The 25506-nt window shown below is 38.8% G+C and overlaps 1 protein-coding gene across 2 annotated transcripts in view; it reads left to right on the plus strand.

The window, feature by feature from the left end:
• SLC10A7 (solute carrier family 10 member 7) overlaps positions 1–25506 on the plus strand; it is a 142808-nt gene that overhangs the window by 78183 nt on the left and 39119 nt on the right. For both annotated transcript variants that reach the window (XM_069012854.1, XM_069012855.1), the window contains one exon: positions 14028–14063. In XM_069012854.1, coding sequence (XP_068868955.1) covers positions 14028–14063 — 36 coding nt within the window. The remainder of the gene's footprint in view (positions 1–14027; positions 14064–25506) is intronic.

The raw sequence follows: 25506 nt of genomic DNA on the forward strand, positions 1-25506 counted from the left end.
AAAAGGTATGTCTTTAGATAGCTTGCAGCTTGGGAACAACCATCCCAAGTTATTATTACTTTTAGCCTTACAGGATGGTTATTTTTGCTCTGTGTATGAGGTAGGCTGATGTCCTTTTTGTCTGATCCAGAAATGAGAGGGATGATAGCATTGTGGCCTTTTAGTAGTAGGGCCTTGATTTGCCCATTGGGGTGTTGTGCCAACCTGTATTATGTGCATTTGCATTGCCTGAAACTGATTTGGAAAAGAAATGGTTGTGTGTAATTGAAAATAACCAAAACAGTTATTTTTTTGGCTTTGTCACCTGGGTGAGAGTATACAGTAAGACTTCAGGAAAAAAAGTCTGTGGAATTGTGTCTTTTTCACATGCAAATTACGTTTTAAAAGGGCTGATAATAAACTGGTAGTGAATAAACTGGTGGGTATGGATCTGCTCTCTGAAGAAACAGACTTTTCAGACCTAGGCAGACAGGAGGTGTACTTCTCATTTTCAAGCAGAACCAGTATTTAACACCAGGATGCAGCTGTTTGACCCTCCCATGTTATCAGTATTGAAACTGCTCTGTAATGGGTAACTATTAGTTATTAACAGGTAACACTGAGCTGGGTGATGAGTTGGTTTTGTGGTTTCACAGTGGTAGATTGCAATGATGTGTAATGCTCATTATTAGGTTGCATATCACTGAATTATCTTAGATCAATGAGGCAAACAGTGCATCTGAGAACTGCTTTGAAAATCATGTCAGTTAATCTTAGACTAAGTTTAGTCTTGCTGCTTTCCCTGCAATTCCCGTGTTCAGGGCAGGGATGGATAGCAGGTGGTTCAGTTCAGTATTCTACAGCTTCTGTGGAGAAGTCCTGTCTGCCACCCACCAGGTGAAACAGTTTATGAAAAGTGTTAGGCACACAAAATAGGCAAAATCAAAACTCTTGTTGTTTAGAAAATCCTAGAAACCCTCAGTAAAAATCAAAGGCCTTAGGGAATGTTTTGTCCCTTCAGCTGAAGAGGCTCTGTGAATGTGTGTGGCATGTCATCTCACTGAGCAATTATGAAGAATTCCAGTTTTAAAAGAAACATATTCTACTTGTTGAATAAGAATTATTCTGGATCCAGAGGACTAGGACTTTTGTAAATTTAAGTGCACAATTAGTCTAATCCCGTACTGTGAGCTTCCAGCCTTGGCAGTGGTTCTTTGGGAAAGCTAGGGCAAAGCCTGAGAAGGAGTCACAAAGGAGCCACCTCTGGAGCTGTGGTTCCCTGAGGACAAAGCAGACAGAAGATTCTTGCTCTAAGAAGAGGAAGGTAGAAATCTTGGATAACATCTTTTAGTTGTTCTCTTGTTTTACCTCCTGTAAAATAGAAACACCTTTCAAGTTAACATTGTCTTGCCATTTGAGCTCTTAAGAGCTGAAATCAAAAAAAGCCTTTGTTGTGGGGGCTGTGAGGGAAATATTTTCTCTTCCTTTGGTTCCAGTCACACACCAGCTCCCTTCCCTGCCTAGACAGTCTCTGCTGGACTAGGACTATTTTGTTTTCAGAAACAATTTTCCCTCTCTGGAAATATTCTGTTATGTTACTGAATCAAAGACCCACATTTCAGGGCAGATGATTTAAATGCACAACCAGTGTTCATATCAGACAGGGGAAAAGCAGCCTCCTTCTGATGGCAAGCTGGAGTGGCACAACCCATACAGGAAATTGAAGTACAAAGCCAAGTTTTGTTTGCTGCCCTCCTCCCTTTTTTTTTTTCTTTTTCGGTTTGTTTGGTTGGTTTTTTTGTTGTTGTTGTGTCTTTGTAAAGCAGTTCTTTATGATGCCTCTGCCTGACTTTTTTACCTTTCCACTGTCACTTGAGCAATAGTGTGATAATGAATGCCTTGGTCTTTCGTCTTGAACATGAGAGCTGCATCTAGTGAGTAACACATAAAAAATGAACATGTTTGGAGCAGATGGATTAAAAAAAAAGAGAATCACAAGATACTCCAAGGGTCATATGGCATTGATAACAAGAATGAGATTCTGGCCCATTCTACCACATATGAGAACCCCCCCTACATTTTCTTGTTGCAGATGTGCATATTCAGCACATTAAAATGTGTGCTAAGTAGATTGTCTGCTCCATGGGGATATTCAAAACAAGGCAGAAGTTTTGTGCTGCCAACCCTGTGTTTGGGCACTAGGCTGGAGGAGGGGTATCTGAGCACTTGCAAAACCACAAAAAGATGTCAATAGGAGAAAAAAACTTTTTACTGACTCTGTAGAATTTGCAAAATAAAAGATAATCAGTGTAGTCAAGCTGAAGCATATTTGGAGTTTGAATTGGGAAGCAACTTTTTTTGCTAAGAAATAATTATGGAATTCTTTAAATAGGATAAAGTTTCTTTTGTATGTAAATGATCTCAATTTAATCAGTTTGTTTAAACAGAATCACATTTCTGTGGTTTGAAGTTTTTTAACCTTACTGTATTAGAATGTGTACTTAGGATTTTGAGGCAGTTATTTTACTATCTGCCACAGAAAGGTGGTTTATGATCCTTTTTCCTTGTTCACAGTCATTAATAACATATTCAACTCATGAACGTTCAGTGATTTATGCACACTTGAGCTCAGCTGAATACTATAATATCCCACTCTAACCATTAAAAACAGTTATCACAAGATAACATTAGGTCAGAACGCAGAGTAGGCTGGTTAAATTGTATTATTGATTGCTGCTTTCTGAAGATTTTCCTCAGTTGTGTTTAAAGCCTGTGCTTTTGCTTGTTACTGGCTTCTAGAAAAGAAGGCCTGGCAACATAATCTGAGTTGAGATGTCTTGCTTCTGATGCCAGGTTGGAAGTTCATGTTTATATCGTTTAATTTCTTATATAAATTATCTCAAATTGTCTAGTTGAAGGTTTTTTGAAGACAAGGGTGCATCTTCAGTTGAGTCTTCCAAAGTGGAGAGTATGTGCTCATCTACGACAGAAGATACTGTGGAAGTTAATGTTTTTATTAATTAAATATATTAGGACTTTATATGAAATTTATGAAGGTGTAGAAAGCAAGAAAGATTTGGGTTTACTACTGGGTTTTCAATCAGTTTAGTTTTTGTGTGTCCTGTAGACATCTTGTAGTCTGCCACCACCCTCCCCAGGGGGTGGATTGGTAGTGTACCAGCTGGTGTATTCTGTTTGTAAAATGTGAGATAATCACTCCTGTAAGACAACAGTCATAATGTCTGTAGAAATGTATTTGGGAACATTTGAAAAGAAATAATAAATACATGTACCTTAATGTTGTCTAGCCCATTTATAAAGATCAGCATATTTTTTAATGTCATTGTTTTCACTGACTGTGTATATGTGTTTGCATGCATTAAGTTTCTTCTTCAAGAACATTTATTTGACACTGAACTTGCTGGCTTCCTAGGAAAACAAATCCTTTTTTTCTCCCTCTATGTAAACTGTAGTATTTGACTCCTCTTGAGTATGTATTCATTATCTTAAAATAGAAAAAACCTCTCCTCCCTGTGCTCAGAATGAACATTATTGCTGAATTCTCAGGCCTAGGAGAATACCGGTTGCATTGCAAGCAAATCATTTTCTAATCTGTGTGGTTTAAGAAACTGTTCATTTCATACAAAAAGGTATTAATCATATTACCCCTCCTTAAATACCACTTTGCTTTGCCCTTCCTGCATTTGCACACAATCAAATGGCAAACCTGTGTTTTTGTTCCTTTTCAAAAATCCCTGACAAGCCCATGACACAGGCTACTGCTGTAGCTGTACATTTCTATTCATTATTGATGACTTGGGGCCAGGCAGGCAGCACAGAACACAGGCAATATAGATTACCATATTGGGGGCTGGGCTTGGGGGGTTTCTGTGTGTGCATGGGCTTGTGTGCTTTTGGGTTGGGTTTGGCTTTAGAAATGCTCAATGCTGAGTGGAAATCCTACCTGAGAATAATAATGGAAACAGACTGAATGAGCTTTGACATACATTTTACTAAAACAATTCAGGGCACTTAGACTAAAGATTAAAAAAAAGAGAATGTATGAGCTTGCTTGCTCTCAAACTAATGGTTAATAGCTTAACTTTCCAGTGGACTTGGGAATGATCTTGAAGGATCCTGAGGGATTTGAAGGGCATTTCTTACCTTACAGAGTGCAGGTAGCACTTTGGCTGATGAGACATTTTTCTGATAAAGCCAATGTAACCTGTCTAATTTATAACAATAATTACAGACAAACGATGCTGTTGGTTTGATTTGGGGTGGGGGTGATAGTATCTCATTTCATGAATACCACAGATAAAACCCACATTTTGGGGAAGTGGGAGAATTCTGCCAGCGCTTTAGTGATACGTTTTAGATGGTATTTCTGAATAGCAGGTCACCAAGAGACCTTTGCAATGCTAAGAAAGTGTTTTACTACTACTGATGCATAATTAATCCTTATAGGTTTTTATTGGCACAACACTCCTGCCCATTACATAAAGTTTTTATTTTCTTGCATATATCAAGGAGGAGTTGTACAGTGTTTATATTTGCACTGTTTGAGGTTTTTAGCTTGAAGAAGAATGAAGGAGATCAGAGTTTATTTAAACATAGTGTTTATGTTAACAAAATGTGCTTTGCTTTATATGTTGGTGGTGTCTTTATACAGAACCTGTTCTACTTGAATAGTTTTCAATTACATGGAAAGCTATAGAAAGAAATCAGTAGAATCAATTTTGATAACTGCTTGTAACTGCTCATTTCTCTAGAATTTGCCATAGATTTTCTCTGAGGTTTCTGTAATCATTCCTTTATGCTTCTGGTTTTTTTCACACAACTGGTCATCATGACAGGAAAAGTAAATGCACAGATTAATTCATTCAAAGTTTATTTAATTCAAAGATTATTGTGTCAAAATAATTTTTTCAACATTGATCGGAATAAAATGGTATCTGTTAAAGGGTGGTGAGGTCCAATCCCAAAAAATGATAGAAAAGTCTTGTGGGGATCTTGCCTGTTGGAGCTATGACTTGGGACTGTTTCAATTCAGTTTTACATGTAGAACCCTTTAAAGTAAGGCTGGTGTAGAGCATAAAAAGTGCATCCTTTTCCTTTGGGAAGGAGAGGCAAGAAACCTTCCAGTGGAAGCATGGCACTTAGCTACTCCAAAAAGCAGTGTCAGTCAAAGCAGAATGTTTATTTCGTGTGTTCCTTCCATTTCTGCGGGTCTGGTTTCTTTTGTTGGGACTTAGGACTCTTCAGTGTGTCTCAAAATACAGAATCAACTCTCTGACTAATTGAACAATACAGTAACTTCTGGTTTATGAGATTGTTTTCCTTGGAAGGTCCCACAGCACCATCTAGTGCCATCCTGTCCTAGTGCCACATGGCTTTGTGGGAGCAGAGGTGCTGAGGCTGGCATGCTTTGCTGGGAATGGTTTCTTAGTAATTTAAATTAGGATTTGCCTCTGACTCGGCATAGATCACAATATAGGGGGAAATTTAGATTCTTTGTAACTTTCTTCTTCAAGAAAACAGACTTAAAAATTGGGTTGAAAATCAACTTTTCTTGTGAAACATGTTTGTTACTGCTCCTGCATTTCTGTTTTCTGTGTACAAAACAAAGGAGAAATTGTGGTGCGTCCTTAAGACTTCACTAAAATACCTTGCACTAATTTATCCCTCAACACATGTAATTAGGTTTATTATGTCCTTACTATACTTTAAACCCTTTTCCAAGGAAGGGCTGTGCTTATCCCTACAGACATCCTAATCCTACAATCTCTGAGCCTTTCCTCCTCAGTCCCACTGAGGTCATACTCATATGGTGTGGAACCTGCTTGCAGTTGTAAAAATTACAGGATTGTGTCCAAGGGATTTTTGCAAAGACAAGGGGCCCACTCTAAAAAGAGTAAGGGTGTGGATGATTGAAAAGTTCCTTTCTCACTTTTGTCTCCTCTAGCAAAGGCCCACTTAATACCAGTGTATAAACTCCTATCCTGACATACAGAGCCACAGTGATCTTGTTCTCTGCTGATACCCCATGAGAAATTGATTTGAATAGGAACAGACAGTGTTAAATGAGCTGGAATTATGAAAAATATTTGCATAGGAGGAAGTTTCAAAAGGCTGCATTGAGGTGAAAGGTAAAGGAGAGGAAGAAGGTCTTGGGGCCGGGAGTGATGGTCAGCAAAAGCAAATGAAGAGGAAATGGGAAGAGGAAAATGTAGGTCCCGCAAGCTCAACAGTATCCTTGAATGCACTGTAGATAGCAACAAGACAGCTGAATTGAATGTGTTGCAAAAGAGGCAAGAAGTTGTTGCAGGAAGGTATTACAAGTTTGGTGGGTATGGCTTGATCCTGTTCCAGATACGTGAGCAAAGGCCCACTGGAATCTCCTTGGTCACACGCAGAGCTGCTGCGGAGAGGCTGCAGCGGGTGGGAACTATGGCCAGAAGCAGCACCTGGGATCCCACCTGTTGTGGGAGCTACTCCACGTCCTGCCAGCCAGCTCCCATCTAACTGATGGTTTCAGGTCATTTGATGGAAGTGGTCATTTCCAACTCTGACTGAGACTGTGTTGTATTTTGTACATCATTCCAGATATTACTCCCGTATCACCTGCGAAGCACCAAGAAGTTTTCATGGCTGCTTTAAAACTTCAGGGTCCTTACTGCTGTGTTCTGAACTATTCTGTTGCTGTGTAAGAAGCAAATTTCTAATGTGTTGAAGATGCCCTCTGCTGGGAAAGCCGGGCAAACTGGGTTTATACATAGTTTTACCTTTCTAAAATACTCTTCTTATTCTTGGCTTAACTCTCAATCTGATACCAGAAACTCGCCCCTCAACTTTACTGAAAAGAATGCTCTCTCCTTTTGGTTCTATTCTTTACACTTCATCTGTCACAAGTGTGGTAGAGTTACTGCTGGTAGTTCAGATCACTGTATTTCTTGTTCTTCTGATCTGTTTTTGTTGAACTCTGGCTGCTCGCATTCCTTTTGATTGCATTTTTTCGTGCTTGTATAAAATGTAGGCAAAAGGAACATCTGCAAAGAGTAATTATTAATAACTAGTGGAAATGCTTTTGATTTCTCTTGTTATCTGATGTTGGTAAGCCTTTTAATATCATCTCATCCTTCTTTTTTTTTTTTTTTTTTTTTTTTTCAAATTAATGTCCATTCCCACGACTGGGGGCACTAAATAAATACAACAGAACAAAGGTGGTACAATGTCTGGAACAACTCACAAAGCTTTCTGCATAATCTCATAGTTGATATGAAATCTGGTTTATTTTGCCCCTTCTGATAAATCAAAAGCCATTTTGACATAGTGCTTCTAATTTCACAGTTTTGTTATTAAAATCCAATATTGGGCTAATTGCATAAGTTACAGCTAATGTTGTGATTTTTTTTATTATTATAGTTGAATTAGGGTTACTTAGAATTGCATTTTTGATTTTGTATTGTAGTTTGTCATCTTGGTGTGGCACAATGTTTATGATTTTACCAAAAATGTGTGAACTTAACTTCATACTCGTTTCAGTATCTTTTCAGATGTTACCATTATTTATTATGGGTAGAATGGGTGTATTTAGCATCCTAAAAAGCATCAATTCATCAGCCTTTGTTCTCCCCAGCTTTCAGAACAGTAATTTCATAAAAAACAGGGCATAAAGAGCTAAATTACATATTTTATTTTGAATAATTGCAGTTGCATAAGCCTTCTCAGAACCAACAATGTCATTAGAGTAGCTGACAGAAGAGGGATGTGTAGTAGGAGTTTTACACTTGAAATAATTTTGAAAATAATTGAATCGGAAAACAAAAGACAGGTAATTATGTGACACCAGGAGCTTCTGTGATGTCCATGGGGGAGCAACACAGGGACACAAGTTGCATCTTGGGGAAATGACTGAAATTACAAGAATATGAGAAAGGTCTAATTTAATCTCTGAGATTGCGAGAGATAAAACCAAACGTTTATGTCATTTACATGCGCACAGCATTAGAAACAGGGGGGGAACATGCTTTATTGTGGAAATCAATTCCAGCATCTCAGTCAACAGAAATCTGTCATCTCCGCTGCCATCTTTAAGTAAGTCGAATTAACAGTATAGTTTGTATAGCCATGCTTACAAAATATTAAAAGCTGTTTAAAAATCCCATATAAAGGTTGTCTCAAGGAGGCTCCTGCAGACACTGGATCCAAATACTAGGACACTTCAGTTACAGATTTGAAATCTTAGTGTTCAAATGGTTTAGTTCTTAAAAACTGAGATATGTAAAATTCACAGTTGCCTCTGCACCCATGTTATCAGGCCCTTTTCTGTTATGCCCCCTCTGCATTCAGTGCCTCCTGAATGCAAGGCCTTGCCTGGTCCCAACTTGACTTTTAGTGGCTTTTGCCCTTCTGGTTTGGAACCAAGTATGTATATTTAGCATAGGGGGTTTTATCTTGATCTGTGGTGTCTGTCAAGAGGTTCTGCATAGTTTTAAACTACATGGGGACAGATGGAAAAAGGGAGAAGGCAGCTAATTTCTGAAGATTTTGGTGTGTGAAAGCCGTGTATCAGCAGAAGGAATCATTCTCTATATGATGTCTGAAGTTACAATTACTGCCAAGCAGTCTGACATGGGAGTACACTTTAAATCAGTTTATTCACAATGATGAGTAATGTGGTATCACAGGTAATAAACAGTGTGTTTACTCAGGGGTGATGCTGTGAAGTGGAAGTGTGGAGCTGTGACCAGTCTGAGGGATGAGAATAGTGGGGGTCTTGTTCTCCTTCATTTGAGTAGACTGAGAGTTGGCTCTGAGTGCTGCCATGATCTTTACAATCTGTCATGTTAGTGAAAACACTGAACAATCAGATTTTGAATCTTAAGGAGTGCCTACTTTCTTTGTTTTGTGATTTTTGTTTTTGGAGAACATCTGTATTCTGTCAGAACTTGGGTGCTAGCTGTCCTGTTGCTCACAAACATGCCTAATGCAGACCTAGAAGCACTTTTCTAGAGGCAGGGTTCTCTTTTTAAAATGTAAAACATTATAAAGTTGTCTGCAAACTTGTTAAAAATAAAACAAAGAAAAAAAATTGAAAAGCCACTTCCAAGCACAAAATCAAGGAAACAAAAGACATAAGAAACAGAAATAATACATATTTTGCGATACAGTTTCTCATATTGTAGTAATAAAAACTACAGTTCTGTTTGTTTGTTTGATGGTGAGGTGGGATGTGCAGGCTGGGGTTTATTGGCGTTGTTAACTCCATATTCCAACCAACTGAGCTAATCCTTTTTTTGGTTGATATTTCTTTTCCAAAAAGTGCCAGCAACTCTTGAAATAAATATGAGAAATACTGCCGTACACAGATGAAGACTAACTTTCAGTTCTCATTTATGCTTGTCTTCTGATGAAATGATCCAGTGTTCACAAGGTTTTTTTCTCAGACCTTACCCTATCAGTAGCATGGAAATGCTGCCCAGTAAGTTTTTACATAACACTGCTTACACTTCTGCTTCTTTTGTGTCATGCTCTGGTGAAGCATTCAAGAACATCTGTAGCATTAAGCACGAGTAGGTAATTGATTTCAGAAAATACATATTTGTTCAGAACCTTGATTACAAAACCCTTTTTTTTGTTTCTAGCCCTGGTTGTTAATACAAATCAGACGTGACTTTGGTTAAGGTTTTTCTCACTAGCGATTGCCACATGCGTGTCGTACTGATGACCTGTAAGAATGATGAAAAATTGCATGGGAAATTTGTGGGTAAAGGAAACGAAGGAAAGTTCACATGTATTTCATGCCTCATTACAATAATCCCTACTTGTCTTCTACCATGTGTCCCTCTGGATCTGTGCCCACCCTTCTCCTCCTATTTGCATAATTTCATTCTTAATGATTTGCCACCATAGTTTCAAATTCATTATGTGACTTCCCTTCCCTGTCTGATTTGGCAGGCAATTCCATTTATTGATTTTATATATTCTTTTGGAAAATAAACACCTCTTAATACCTGCTCTACAGCAATGCTGTACTGGATGAAACCTGTAGAAAACCTCTTAGCAACTTTATCTAATCAAAGCAAATAACCATTAAATGGGTCTCCAAGTACATCCTTGCTGTTAATATGTATATTTATGTACATGCTATCACACACAATCTGTATTGAAACTCTCTTACATAAAATCAGTTTCATGATCTTTACTGCAGAGAGATGTTTCCAGGTATCTGACTCTTCAGACTCCTATGTTGTATCAGTGTCTCATGTCAGGCTGACATTTTTTTCTGCCCTTTCCACTAAAATCGTTGAAATATATTCAGTCAGTCTTTCACATCAGAGGTGTAAATGGATTTCTTGAAAGTTTTTCTGCAGATAGCAAACAGCAGTCACTTTACAACTTTGACTCCATTGTGGGCAGCAGTCAGGAAGCTTAACACTCCACCCGAACTTTGAAGATGCTAAAACTGTGTAATGACCTTGCATTCTCAAGGGCAGATGCTCAGCTTTTGCTGGAAGTGCTAATCTACAATCTGTTTATCTCCATACAGTATGTACTTGACAGCACTTGCCTGGAAAGCAAGGCAGGGAAAAGCATTGTCAAATTTAGTTCCTTTTTCCTCTCTGATGGTCTCAGTGTCCAATGGACTTAGAAATGGTCATCTTTATTTTAATTTTTAGCTTCCTTTGTGCTTCTCAGCCAGTTGCAGTCTTAGAAAGCAGCCACCCTGCCAGTGTCAGAATATTCTCATCTTTGTGAAGCCTCTGCTGGAGCACAAGCTGGGCTCTGGAGTAACTGTTTTCTGCCACATTTTCTTTATTCTTAGTGAATCAGACTTTGGGTTTTACCTTCAAAATGTAAATTGTCTCCTGCATTTTCTGTCAGTAGGCTTTAGACTCGAAGTGCTCTATTTATTATTCTTTAGTGGGTATGAATTGAAATGCATCACATAATGCTCATGAGCACATTGAGGAGCATGTTCCTAATGAAGAGGTAATGTGTCGAAGCAAGGTGCTGTGTGCAGGGAAAGGTAATGCCTTTTTTTAGACAGATACACCATGGTTGGGTAAGCCCTTCCTCAAATCTGGGGCAGGAACCTGAAGAGAAGGGCTTTAGCATATAAAAGCACATCAGTGTTTTCAGGTAACATATAAATGGGCTTTATATCCCCGAAGTCCATCAGTTGGCTGGGTAACAGAGGTTCCCTCCCTGAATAAATCTTGCCTTGCTTGCACCTGTAAACCATCACAGCCACCACAGCACTACTGACTGAAGAAAAAACCCCTTTGGTTTTAATGTAATCCCTGTGGTTTTTCAAACTGGCACTCCTTATCAAAATAAAACATTAACATCAAATTACTCTGATTCAGCAACAACATCTATTTTTTAAGATGAACAGTCTCTTCTGTCAGGTAATTGTTTAGCTTCCCAGGGAATTGCCTATGAGTTGCAAATGGGAAAGTTCAACCTTGTAAATCCTTTCTGCGGTGAGGCAACAGGAAACCCTCTTCTGATTACTAAGATCACCGGGTTTAATAGCAAAATTTAGTAACAAATTGCTAGAATTGACCTTTTGAATGCTAGATTTGCAGCATGTTCAGTCAGGAAACTGTTTATGGTGTATAGGAGGATTTTCTTCCTCTCCACTTACAGAATTACAAGAAGTGTTACTGTCACAGAGGTGCCATTTCCTTTTGTGACACATGCTTTGAACTAGCAGTGGCTGTTGCCCATTGTGTTAATATCAGCAAGCTTCTAAAGTAAATAAGTAGCAAGTCACAGCTCCCATCCTAAGGAGGAAGGACACCATCTTGATTTATCAGCAAGATAAAGAGGAAGAGAGGAAGGTTGGTTTGGTTTGGTTTGGTTTGGTTTGGTTTTTTACCTTGGCTTTGTTGGTTTTTTTTTTGTTTGTTTGTTTGTTTGGGTTTTTTTTTTGGGGGGGGGGGTTTGGGTTTTTTTTGGTTTTTTTTTTTTGTAACATATAAAACCACTCTGAGGCATGAAGTGCATAAGAAGTGACTAATGGTGCTGAATCAATGCATTCCTTCAGAGTCAGAGGAGAGCTGGCTGTGCTCTCAAGCTGCCAGTGTGCTCTCTTCTCCCTACACTCAATGCTTAGTTGGAGTACAGGATGCTTTTGGAGCATCACCTCCTGCTCCATCCATGCTCCTCTTCACTCGTGCAAAGGCCTGAAGGTAGAACCCTGCTGCAGTGGTGTTCTGCCATCCCAAAGTTACAGGAGGCCAGGGGAATACTCAGGCACTTGGTAATGTTTGGTAGTATTTGAGGTGTGCAGTGTAGTTGTCAATGGGGATAGGGGAAGAAGGGCAAAGTCTGGCTCATGTCTGCTTAGCAGTAGTCCCTAAAAGCTGGAGTTGGGTCACTCTGATGAAATGACTGTGTTGTACCTACATTACACAGATCTTGCAGTCAGTTCTTCCTCATAGATTCTGCTGTGTGCGAGTGTCAGTTCAGCCCTTGGTGCCTCCTCCCTTCCTCAACTTCTGTTTCTTCCTCTCCAGCTGCTGTACTTGAACACTTATATTTCTTCATATCTGTTATCTGCATTTTGGTCTAGACCTCCTGTAAATACTGAGTGACTCCCTGAAGCAATTCTCACTGCTTCTACTTCTCATTTTAGTCTTTTATGATCTATCTCAATTGTCACATTTGCAAAAAGATAAATTATTATGGATAGCTAGGCTGTGGGGCAGTCAGATATGGCATGTATTATTTATTTTGAAATATGTTTTTAAATTCTGCAGAGCCTTCAAGTTGCACAGCTTAACTGTTACCTCCTTGATCCTTCTCGTCTGCTATAATTTGTGGCATTTATTTGTTGCATTTTGTTTTAGGAACACAATAGGAACTCTCTGTGGCTGATTGTCTGGATCTGTGATTTTTGTGGATGCAGAAAGCAAATACAAAACTAGTTGTTTAAAGTTTTTCTCTATATTTGTTTCCAAAAGATTGAAGTAAAGCCATGTTACTCAAGGTTAGGTGAAAAGTAGGGGACAACTGGGTTTTTTTGTTCAATTGTTTCTCACTTATAGCTAAATAAAACATAAAATAAGCACCCTTTTAGATAAATGTGAGCACATTTTTGGACCTTTGTCCTTTAAAAATAAAGTTTGTGACTAGCTGAAAAACTAGCTATTCTTGTGACCTATCTGGATGAAGAACAGTCTTGGCCTAGAGAAGTTCTGAGCAAGCTCTATGAATTAGCATGAATTAAATGATAGAATCATTTTATTGAGCCCTAATAAAATATTGAAGTTAGATGGAAGGATGATGGGGAATTGCTATTTGCAGCTCTGAAAGTGATGCATGTCATGTTAACTCCCAACCCAAACAACTCATTCTAAGATTTGCTTTCATGAAACTTAAAATCCTCTGTTTTGTCCAATCATCAGCTTTAAACCTGTTCCTTGTCAGTGAAGACAACAAATCTTTTTGCTTGCATCTGCCTGGGGGATGTGGAAAGCCGAGGTGGTCCTGTGTGATTAAATTAGATGAAAGACTTGCCTTCTACCAGTGAGACATGAAGTCTAATCAAGTGAAATGAGTTTTGAGATCTCAGCTCATTTCCTTGGGGAATATCTGCTTACATTACACAGTCACGACACCTAATTCATCACAGTTGATGCAGCTTGTGCTCAGAAGAGGACCTGGGACTGGGTGGCATGGGACTTGATCACAAGTCTCCCCCTAAGGAGGAGCTGCTTAGTGAAGTTAAGATACAGCACACTGAGGGGAGAGCTTTAATATGTTTTTTTTTTAATAAATGATCCATATTTCTGTGTATCAGATCTTTTAGAACGGAAGAGTTTAGGTGCAAAAAGGTAAAACAAGGTACTTTGTGCTGAGTGTAGTTTATAAAATGATAGCTGTACAAATGTTGAAGAACATAGTGAAGAGCAAAGTTGAGCTTGTTATTTAATTTCTATGATGTTAAAGGATATTTATGTATTTCCATGTACTTAGGTAAGAAAGTAAAGATTATTCTGCCTCCCTAACAGACTGTTTTTGTTTGTTTCTTCCAGGGCATTGTTATAACTCCACTTCTACTTTTGCTTTTTGTAAGTATCATGATATTAATATATCTTCTTACTGGGTAATCTTGCACCTACTGGACATTATATTTAAGATGCAAGTTTGGGTGATTTTCACAATGCATAAATAATGAAGAAGATTTTTCTGGTCAGTATTTGCAATCAGCTGCCTCCCAGGAAGGCCATCAAAGTGTTATCATGGTTAATGCAAACACAACCTACACTTCATTCTAAGATGACCAAAAGCTGTTATTCTTACAGAAGTGCAAAATCATATGCTGTTAGGCTGGGTAAAAGACATCAGGTAGGGTGATAACTCGGTTAGGAGAGCTCTTGGAGAGCTTTCACTTGCAGGAGCTGGACAGGATTGTACTGATCTGAAATGGATGAGAATAATTGGAAAAGCACTATTCAGATAAACAGAGCCTTGCTTTTGGGCAACTAAGCCCATGGGTATTTTTGTGGTAGAGGTTAGCAAGACAGATTACTGGAGCCCCTCACTAAATGTGATACTGCTTCATTCCTGTTAGTTCAAGATTTCTATTCCAATTGTTAGTCTTCAGTGAGGGCCTTGGATCCTTACATGGTAGAAGGAAAAGGAGAAGACCAAGCTTTATCTTCATGTTTTATAAAGGCATGGATATTTAGTCAGCATACAATGGAGAGGCTTTTGCAGGTAGCTGGTGGTGCTTTAGTAAGTCCCTTGTCAGACAGGAAGTCTTGGAGCCTGAGGATTTGCTGGCATAGATGGTGTGATGTGGTGCATGTTGCTGAGGCTTTGTGAAGAGCAGGGAATATAGGCTGAAGCACTTAAAGGATTTCAAGGAAGGCATACCTTTTCTTTTATGTTTGTCTTACTGATGGCTTTGTATGTAAGCAGCACACTGGAAAGGGGGGGAAGTGGGAAGTTGGTCTGAAACAATTTATTAGTGGCATGCAAGGGATGCACTGTTTTATAGCAGGGATGCTTAAGCAACTTACGAACTGTATACTAATATAGCAGTATAAACTGGGATAAATAGTACTCTGAGAGTGGCTGTAACATCAACTACTGCCTCAGAATAACTGTGTGGGAAGATTTTTCTTTTACTAGAACAAATTGTAGTTCATTGATGTAGCTGTGTTTACACACAAACTGCTTTGACTGTATTGTATAGAGTGATACACACCAGCAAAGCTTTCTCGACACACCTGGGACCACAGACTTATTGTAGGTTGAAAAAAATAACTTTTCTTAAAAAAAGATGGGTGTTTTGTTATTTTTGCACTGAATATGTTGATTCAGGATGGCCTGCCTTACTGTTTTCCAGTCTTCTTCCCTCTTGTATGGAATGTGTTTCTTCCACAGGCATTCATTTAGACCTGTGCCTTTGTTTCTAAGTGACTGAAACTTCAGCTCTTTTTACAGTTGCTCACTGGCAGCTTTCACCCTGCTTTACCTCACTGAGTTTGGTGCCCTGAATAGTCAAAAGGGATATTTTGTGCAGAAAATGAAATGTTAAGGAAATATCTGCATATCTTTTCAAGCAAGATAAAGATCTTTCCTTTGGCATCTTTATAGACAGATAACAAGATATTCTGCCCCTAAATTACAGCGTTCACCCTTCCTTCTCAGAAGAAGTGGTAAAACTTCATGTGTGTAAGAAGGCAAATCATGTCTCTCTTCTTCCTACCAGCCCTGGATACATTTGTATGAGAAGTGTGTAAAATGCACATTAATTTTTGGGTGTTTTGTAGCATGACTTGGGCTTGTTTTTCTTGAGGAAGATACACCCAATAATTGCTTTTTCATCAAGTGTGATAAGCAAACTAGTCGGGGGATGAGGGGAGTTACAAAAACTGTGGGTTTTTATCACAAAGCCCAAAACTTGAGGACTTCTCTTGTGGTATGTAAATATTTAAAACTTCTTGAGGTCTTTGTTGAGGGTTTCACACATGAAGAGCAGCATTCTGGTCAGCCCAGCAGCACACTTTGCTAAGATGAGGTTTGCCCTCTCTGAAGGTTCAGTTCATCCAGTGATAGGTATTTAGGACAGCTAAATGTGCACACCCTGAGTTCCCATGTCCTGACAGTCTGTAGTTTGGACTGCTGAAACCCTTTTTTCCTTGTGAACCTCTCTAGTTTTCCTCTGAGTTTCCTTGATGCGTCTGGCCTGGTGAACACATAGTGGATTCAAGCACACAGTCCACATGTTTCTGTGTGCTTGCTTACAACCTGCAGCTTCATCATTTCATGTGGTATTGTGGAGTTGCTGTGGAGTGAGAAACACTGACTAGAAAATTGCTGGTTATCTTCTCTAAACCATTCATCATTTTAGTCATGCAACTTAGCCTTAATACTTAATTATTGCAGGGTAGAATTTTCAAGTTTCAAAATAAAACTTCAGTTTACCTCAAAATTAACTGAGCTGGCCTTCCAAATGCTATTCATGGATCTTTCAAGTCAATGTCATCAATGAATTTTAGTTCCTGAGCATTAACTCTTCCACGAGCATTAACTCTTCCACACAGTTGTGCTATGCTAGTCTGAATGCTATATTGCATTAATGATCATATTTGTTAGCCTCCCTGTGTACAGTGCATAAAATACCTTTAGTGCTGCCAGAAATAAAATACATTGTTGTCTATTAGCTTGTTTTTGTTATATAGCTTAACCTGAGGTAGCAGTTATTGTTTATATTTTGCCCTGTGTGCACCAGAGAATATGTTCTGAACTGCCTTTTTGTTCATAATTGCCCAGTAATGTAAATATAAATTGTCTAAACAACATCGATAAAAGCATGTTGAAGCTATAATAAACAGTGTATTTAATGCAAAGAATTTATCATCTTAAATGAACGGTGTTGAACAGGATGTCAGTTACATTTCTGAAAAGTGTATTTCTGCTATGAAACTTCTGGTGTAAAGATTACTCAAAAGTAACATTATAAGAGGTTTGGTTTAATATAATGAAGCCTTAAATACTGTGCATGTAATTGCTGGACTGTATGAGGCTGCTTAGCTAAATTTTATAAAGAATATCTGACTTTGTCACAGATACCTCTGGTTAACATTTTGCCTACTAAGAGGCTATTGAATCTTTCTTCCCAGATATGTTAATCAGCAGTATCATCATCCTCATGTTAACCCCTGTTATTAACAGTTACTATCTCATATTCCCAGCAAAGATGTTACGAATGGGCAATGTCCCATAACTGTATATAATTGGAGTTCATATATGTGGTGAGCAGGAGTGTTGAAACAAAGTTAAATCAGTTTCAAGTTAGCATGAGGTTATGCTGTTTGATATTTCTTTGCAGCATTCTGCAGTGCTTCATTAACAATGATTAGGCATCTGTGTACCAAATCATTCAGAGTGTGAGCTGTCCATCTCCCTCTTGTCACTTTGCACGCTTAGCTGAAGCCAGAGGTAACAGATTGATCATGAAAAATTTTAAAGCAGAGAAATAAGTTTTGTTTTCTCAAAGGCATTTGAGGAGGAAAAAAAACCCATCAACTAGAAATGGTGTAGACTAAATTTTGCTTTTGAAAATAGCTATATTGCTATCATTAAATAATAACTGAGGAAGTAAAGCACTTGTCCATCTTTACTTATCACAACTTGTTCTGTGTGTTGTTTAGTTATTTCCTTCAGTATTTGTTACATTACATGATTCCTAATAACAGTTTATTATTTGAATTCTTAAATATGCTGCAATTTGGCCTATTTACATTACTAAAAGACAGTTAAAACAAAGGTGTTGTCACACTGTGAAGATAATAGTGCTGTAATCTGACAACCTCAAGATGTCAACACCTTTTTATGACACCTTGTTTGAAATACAGAATTTCAGGAGCACTGAACTCTGCAACAATTGTAGCTGTATCACCTCACTTCTATCCCCTTAGATTGTAAATTTAGTCATGGAAAAAAGGAATATGTATGAATGCAGGTTTATTTCCACTGAGGGATATCACATGCCTTTGTATTGCATGGGATGGAGGCCAGGCTGATGCCTCAAGCAAGGTCATGTCTCGGATTTGCTGTGAAAACAGCATGAACATAGATGTTGTACTAAGAGGGTGATGCAGAGTTGCCTTACTTGGGTGGAAGTGGCTCTGTTGCTTCCCAGCCACACTGGGATAGAGTTGCCCCATCTGTCCTAAAAGTTGGCTGAGCACATGGACTGGCAAGTCTACCCAGCCACACAGGCTTGGGATTTTGTTGATTGTAATAGGTTTCAAAATACAAGCTCTCAGTCATCTGCCCACCTGTTGGAGCCAAATGTGATGCTGTGGTTGTTATGGCATAGTATCCCAGCTTTGCCATTTTCTTGGTGTTACCCTTGGTGGTGAGACACTCAGTGCCTGACAGATGTGGTGTCTTCAGCTGCTGAAAACACAGCCAGTTTAGCTGTCAAAGTAACAAAAGTCTTAAGTGTGTGAATCTATTGAAAGCCATCAAAAACTGTTAGAGATAAGTCAGTATTTTACATTTTTATGTACTTCCCGTTCTTCGGAAGCGTGCCTGCAAAGCAGTTAATGCAGAGTGTTAAAGACCCAATACAAAATTCATGTGTATATAAAGACACACTTGGCAACCCCTCTGTGTGACTGTCAGGCATTACTCCCCCGTTAGCTCTTTTACCAATAAGACTACCATGACATTTGTGTCAAAACAGAATGTTCCCAAGGCTTTATCAGCTTGCTCCTGTTCTTGATTTCTGAATATTTATTTTTATGTTGGCATTGTAGTGGTGATGTCATAAGTACTAGAAAGTAGTACTGCTGAGAGAATTCAGAAGTAGACAAGTGAAGGAAATTTGGTGCAAGTAGTGCAGAAAAAGTGAAATAAATAAATAGAGTGAAATTTGAAGCTGATTTAAATACGGAAGAGCTTTCCCCTGTACTCACAATCTTTAAATTAAAATATGGGTCCAAAAGTTGTTGATACTTCTCAAATTTTTTGCCAAGTCTACTCCAATCCCATTAATTCACATAAATCTGTTTATTGAAAGGAGCTGCCGGTACTTTTTTGTTTTTAAACAGGATTTCTACACACTGTGCCTTGTTTTCCTTCTCAAGCACTTGGTGAGTGAGAGTTGATACCAGTCAAATGAATCGTTAAATATGCAAATATCTTAGTAGCTGGAAAGCCTTGGAAGTTGATAAGGAAGTTGCAGCTAATGGATTTCACTGGTATGTGACAAAAGGCTGATTACGGTGGGGGGAAGAGAAGGGGAGCAGCAGAGTGCATTAGCTGTTAACAGATCAACTCATTCACGTGGAAGATTTAAAGTGCATCATTATTTCTACCTGGTTATTTACCTCACCGTTTCCTTTCTTCTTTAATCACTGGGAAAACAAAATTCTCTGATCTGATCCAAGCTCTTTACAATTAACTAGAACTTCCTAATGACTGCTATGAAAAATTTACCTAATAATTTTATTGCTTTTTTTCACATTCACCTTTTATGGCTTTGTTATTAAATTGGAATAAGTAACAGAGAATAATAGGGACCCTCCTTGTTCCTGACACACACACAAAATACTGTAGATTTTTCTAGGTGCTTTTCTACATGTTATTGCTCTTGAGATTTTCATCTATATAAAACTAGAGGAGCCTTTCAAGTGCACAACCTGCTCCAACACGGGCAGAAGTTAATCACACATCTTAATCATAGGATCATAGATTCGGGCTACCAGGAGGCTCCCATCCTGACTCACCCAATCCACCTCTTTTCCATGCTGTGAAATTCACCTTGAAACTGAGCATGATCCAGCCTAAAAGTAAGGATTTTTGCTCTCCCTCCACCTTTGCAATATTAGAAACTTGTGTCTCTGATGAATAGAAAACTAATCTCCAGTAAGTACTGGTTAAGGATGTTTAATCCATTTGTCTTTGTTGCCAGTGTTATACATCTGAATAGCACTTCTATAAAATTTATCACCCTGGCTCAGACTTTCTCTTTGCCAGCCTTCAGTCAGCAAGGCTAAACAAGCCATGCATTTCTAATCTTTAAATTCATAAAACAAATCCCTTAATCTGAGGTGTTTTGTGCACCTGCTCCAGTTTTAATTCCTTCTTCAGCTGAGGTAATAGGAATCCTGCACAGTTGTGCAATTTGCTTCACCAAAGGCTTATCCAGGCCTTGTGCAATGTCTCCAGTATCCCCTACCTCGACTGATTTATTTCTTCTGGTCCATCACAGTTTTATTTTCCATGGATAAATAGTATTCGTGGTTCTTAATTACTCTGTATTGACTAATCTATGTCTTTCCACTTAGTCACCCCCTTTTTTGCAGCAGGATTTTTGGATGCTAGTCCTTCAGTCCCAGCTCTCCAAGGGTATTAATCTAATTCCCATTTAGGTGTTTCTGGGTTGTAAACTTGATCTTGTTTCTGTACATTAACCCTTCAGATCATTGCACCACAGTTAAGTGGAAGAGTAGCTCTGGTGTATTTCAGATGAAGAATACCTATGGTTATTTTTACAGCTCTATAAAAGGCTGTAAAATCCACAGGTATGTTTGGATTGGCTTGGTATTTAATGTGTTATAGGGGAACCCAAAAGGGATTAGGCATCTGTGATCACTTTAACAAGGGAAACTCAAAATATACAGTCTCATTGCCCAAGCCAGGAAATAATAAAAAAAAAAAAAAAAAAAAAAAAAAAAAGTCAAGATTGTCAACTTTTCTTTTTCCATACTTCTGAATGTAAAACTTAGATTTTTTTATTTGCCAGTGGAACTGGAGGGTATATGTAGACAACTAGATACTTTTTTATTTGTGCCAAATCAGTTCCCACAGCCACACAAGCATATAGAATATGCAAGAATTTGCAAAATATATCTTGTTATTTAGCAGAACTGGGGACTTAAGTTTAATTTTTAAGAATAACAGTGAAAGATCTCTTTGTTAAAATATATGACTGCCAAAGCACTGGATGCAATCTTTATTGTACATTTGCCCCTTTCTGAGGGAAGAGACAATTTGCAGTTTTTGACAGGTATAATTAAAAGCTTTCTTTTAAAATTTAAATGTGTTCTATAGAAACTCCATTCTCAGTGATATTCCTCCCCTTCCCTTCTACCCATTCAAGGTGGATTATTTCAGTACCAGTCAATGACTGTTGGTCAGTGGCTGGGAGCTGGCATCTCTTGCACAGCTTCTCTGCCTTACTGAGACGTCTGAAGGCTCTGCATGTGAGTGCCTGTGAATCAGGGGGGTGGGAAGGACACCCCAGTGACCTGTCAGCTCTGTTTAGATGTTATGTAGGAATGACCTCTTTCGACCTCCTACCTGAAATCGGGAGCTGGGCACTGTGGAACTCACAGGAGCATATCAGCGCTCTTCCAACTGCTCCCTATGTCCCAGAGCACCAGCATCATTACTGCCCATGGCAGAGTGCTCCCAGCAGAGCATTTCCATTTGCCACATACCTGGGTTACGGAAGGAGGCGTGGTTATTCTTCTGCTGTACTGTAACATGCTGCAATGACTGGGTCAGGATAAGAGTCCAAAGCAAGGGAGGACTTTGTTCAGCTGGAAATACTTCTTGTTTGTTGCCCTTCATCACTAAACTGGATACCATCCACATCTTTTCCAAAAGTACGTTGCTTTCTGTGTCCTTTTAGTGATGGGCCTGCCATCCACAACAGGATGTAAAGGGATTAGGTCATGGGTGGTCCAGACAGGCCTCTGAGGCAGCTGGATCTGGGCTGAATGAGAGGAACCAGAAGCAGTGACAATACAGCATTGAATGCAAAATTTAAATAGAGTGTCAGAGTAGCCAGATGTTTCCACCAGAATGTGGAAAAGAAAAGCTTAAATTGAATATCTCGTGTAAGAGAGCAGCCAGTAGTGCCCCTCCCCATCAGTTCTGCCCTCTTTTCACCCCTGCCTCACTTCCTGCTCTGTGCTCAGCCACTGCTGAGGCTGAAGCTGGTTGATGGTGTGTGAAGAGCACAAAGACACAACCTGAGGAAGCATTAATTGCAGGAGAACACTGGGAGAGTAAAAGCCACCCCCAAAGGATAGCCTGCTCCAAAGTGGACACAATGTGTGCAGCACATGTGCCACTGGGCTGTTATTTGGTGGAGCTGGGAGGATGTTTCTTCTGAGTCAGTGGCAGTGTAGATGTGGGAACACCCACTGTCATACCTGCCTGGTCAGCCAGAAAGATAAGAATGGAGCGTCTGGCTTGTGGAGACAGTCTAGGCTGGGAGATGGAATTGTCTTGTTTTTATGCAAGGAAGGTTGGGTTTTGCTCTTTGGTTTTTTTACCATATCCAGTTAAATATAGCCTTTTAATTAAGGATAAGCCAGTGTTTCTACCACAAACTCATAAAGAAACACACTAAATAATTTGTCGTGTTTTTGTTAAAACAGGCGATCTCTTGAGAAGAAAGGTCTAGGACTAAATTAGCAAGAATGCTGCAGGTCAGGTTTGAAGTACTGCATGGTGACAGAATTGTTTGGGAAGATTTGCCTGGAATTCTCTTTCTGCTTATCTGAGTTGCCCTGCTGAAATCACTCCGATTATTTAAGTGAAAAGTGTCTTTCCCCAAGCAGGAATTTTTAGGGTCTCTTTTTGAATAGTGAGTCTATTAAAGCAGGGCTGGCTTATTACTAAACCTTTAACTGAAATGCTGCTATCCAGAATAGTGTGTAACAATCTCTTCACAATATCAAACTTTAAAAAATGTTCCTAAATAAGCATAGATAATATGGTGGCATGAAAATCTGTGATTCCTTTTTCATTAAGTGGTGCATTTTATCTTCATACATCATTCCAATCAGGCAGGTGTGGGGTTTTTTCAGCCATAAATCAGCAGTTTGATTTTGTGATGTGTTTATCCCAGTTCTTACAGTACTTCTGTTTGCCATTGAAGAAAGGTTCATTTTTAGGCATGGAGGTGATTATAACAAGGAGGGCAGCCAAAGATAATCAGCCATTTTAGCATAATACTAATTTCTGTGCAATGCAAATCATCTAGGTAGTTAGTTTTAAAAAAAAACTTATGACAGCTAATGGAGCACAGAACTTAGCTTGATCCAACTAAAAAATCCTAAAGGATTGAAATCCTATTTATTCATTCAGACAGAATATTTGCATTTTGTGTGTAGGAAGGTTTGATTAACATTATATCAAGGTTTCTGTTTCCTCTGTTCCTCAATTCTCACTCCTCTTTCTCAAAATGGATGTGGCAAACATATCCAAAGGATGTGTTCAAAGGAACTCTGGAACCCAGGCAATGTGTGAGAGTCTGTGGGACACAAAGGATTGTGAGTCTGATGAGTTTTCATGCTACAGGTGTTAAGAAGACCCTGGTCAGATTATGCTTCCATTAGCTGTGGGTTCTTTAGTAATTTTGACTCCTCATCATTAGCCACTGTATGTCCAGAGTCTGGGTTAAAATGTCTTTTTCTTCTGTGTAATTGTGAAGTTCATACCTTCTCCTCAGCCTATATTTTCTCTTCTGTGTCCTTCTCAGGAAGTATATTTAAGGTTAAGGTAAGAGTTGATAGACATAATCTAACAGATAGATTTTGATAAAAACCAGCCCACTGAAGTTATTGTCAAAATATACAGAAGGAGTCAAAGTTCAGAAGTCTGTTAGAAAAGTAATATCAGTACCTTTAATTCAGTTTGTAATTATGTAAAAAACACAACAAAACAAATACCAAAAACCCCACATCCAAAGCAGAACATATCCTTATATATACACAAAGTGCTTAAAAATCCATAACAGTTTGAAGACACTACATTTGAAGTAATATTTTAAAAATCTGGCAAGACTATGCCTTTTCCAGCAGCATATTATGCTGTTGAATAGTTTTTCATTCCTGACTTAGAAACTGATTATGCATCCACTGAGCACAAAACTTGGAAGTCATGAGCAAAGTCCAATCAACATTTTTATAGAAAAGCACAGGAGTCACTGCCAAAGTGTCGTAGTTCTGTGAAGCTATGCAAGTGTCCTGGCATGCAGACTGCTTGCTTAGATTCACTCCTCTGTGGCCCAGGCCGATTTTAAAGTTTAAAAATCTTCACTTTCACTTGCAAAAGGCTTCCTGGAGTATACAGTAAGTAATGCTTTTAGCTCCTCAGCACATAACAATAAGTCCAAATACAGTTTGAAAAACTAAGAAGCTTTTAAAATTTCAGAAGCTCCTTACAAGAATTAAAACAACAAGGAGATCATGAGTGGGATGATGGAGTTCTGTGCTTTCTGCAGGGAAACACTCAGAGAGCCCTGTGGCCCTTGGGGATCTGGCTGCACTGCCAGACTTTGGGTACTCATGTGGGTGATCTGAATCTCCCTATGCAAGCTGTTACTTCTCCTTCTTGACTCCATGGGAGATTTAGGCTCCGTAATCTCAGTGCTCTCACTCGCACCCAACGTGCAGACCAAAATTCTCAGCTGTGACATCATCCTCAGGTCCCCTCCAAGCATTTTCTGTGCCCACGTTCTTAAAGTTGGAGGTGATGGTGACAAGATGCTGTAATTTATTAAGTGGCCAGACTGAGTCTTAGCTGATATTGCCAGTTAAGGTAGTACATAGGAAACAGCCAGATCCTGTACGTTCCTCCTGAGACTCTCCACCCAGAAAGAGTGTATTCAGAAAGGGACATATGAAATCTGATGCCATTTGCCTGCACCAAAAGCTGCATTTGCCCAGAGACATCACCCACAGGCGTGTTCGCTGTTTTCCCACACAGTGCATATACAAATGTTCATGTACAAAAAAGCAGTGCAGCTGTAGGTTTCTGCATTAAGTAAAATACTTCAGTATATGAAATTTCTGATTTTTGTGTTCTTTGAATTTATGAAGAATCTCGTTTTATGCCAAACCCATTTGTATGGCCATATGTTGATATTTCAAGGCAGACTTATAGAAAGTTACTAGGTTGCACGATCACCTTGTCTGTCATGCAGGTAGCTTGGAAAGGGAGGTAAGTGTGAAAAGTATAATCCAATCTGAGCATAATCTATGAGAATCATGTATTTAAGAACATTTTAGGAAATCAGCATCATTTAGATGGTGCTGAAAAGATTCTGAATTCTCTCGTCATTTTCAGAATCTCTAAAGTGAAATGCAAAATATAAAATAGAGTGGGTCTGTGAAAACCTCAATGCTGTGTCCTTTACCTCATCGTGAAGCAAGTGGTTGTCTATGAGAGCTCTGACAATGCTATTTGGTCTTCTTAGTATATATTTCTTAATGCATGTTCTATTGCTGTTAAAGAGGTGGTAAATTACATTAAATGAACCTTTCCAATTACATAGCCTAAAACAAGTTCTGTCAGAATGCAAAAAATACTGTCTATTTTCCTAAACATTCTGAAGTGGGTTCCAAAAATCCCACTGATTTTTGTGGGTGTGTGTGTGTTCCTATTTTCTGCATCTTAAAAAAAATAGTTTTAGCATTTACATTGTAGTTAGAGAGATCACCAATTTGAAGACTAAGCATGTCAGTTCAGTTG

The sequence above is a fragment of the Aphelocoma coerulescens genome, chromosome 4, assembly GCF_041296385.1.
Source record: "Aphelocoma coerulescens isolate FSJ_1873_10779 chromosome 4, UR_Acoe_1.0, whole genome shotgun sequence".
NCBI lineage: Eukaryota > Metazoa > Chordata > Aves > Passeriformes > Corvidae > Aphelocoma > Aphelocoma coerulescens.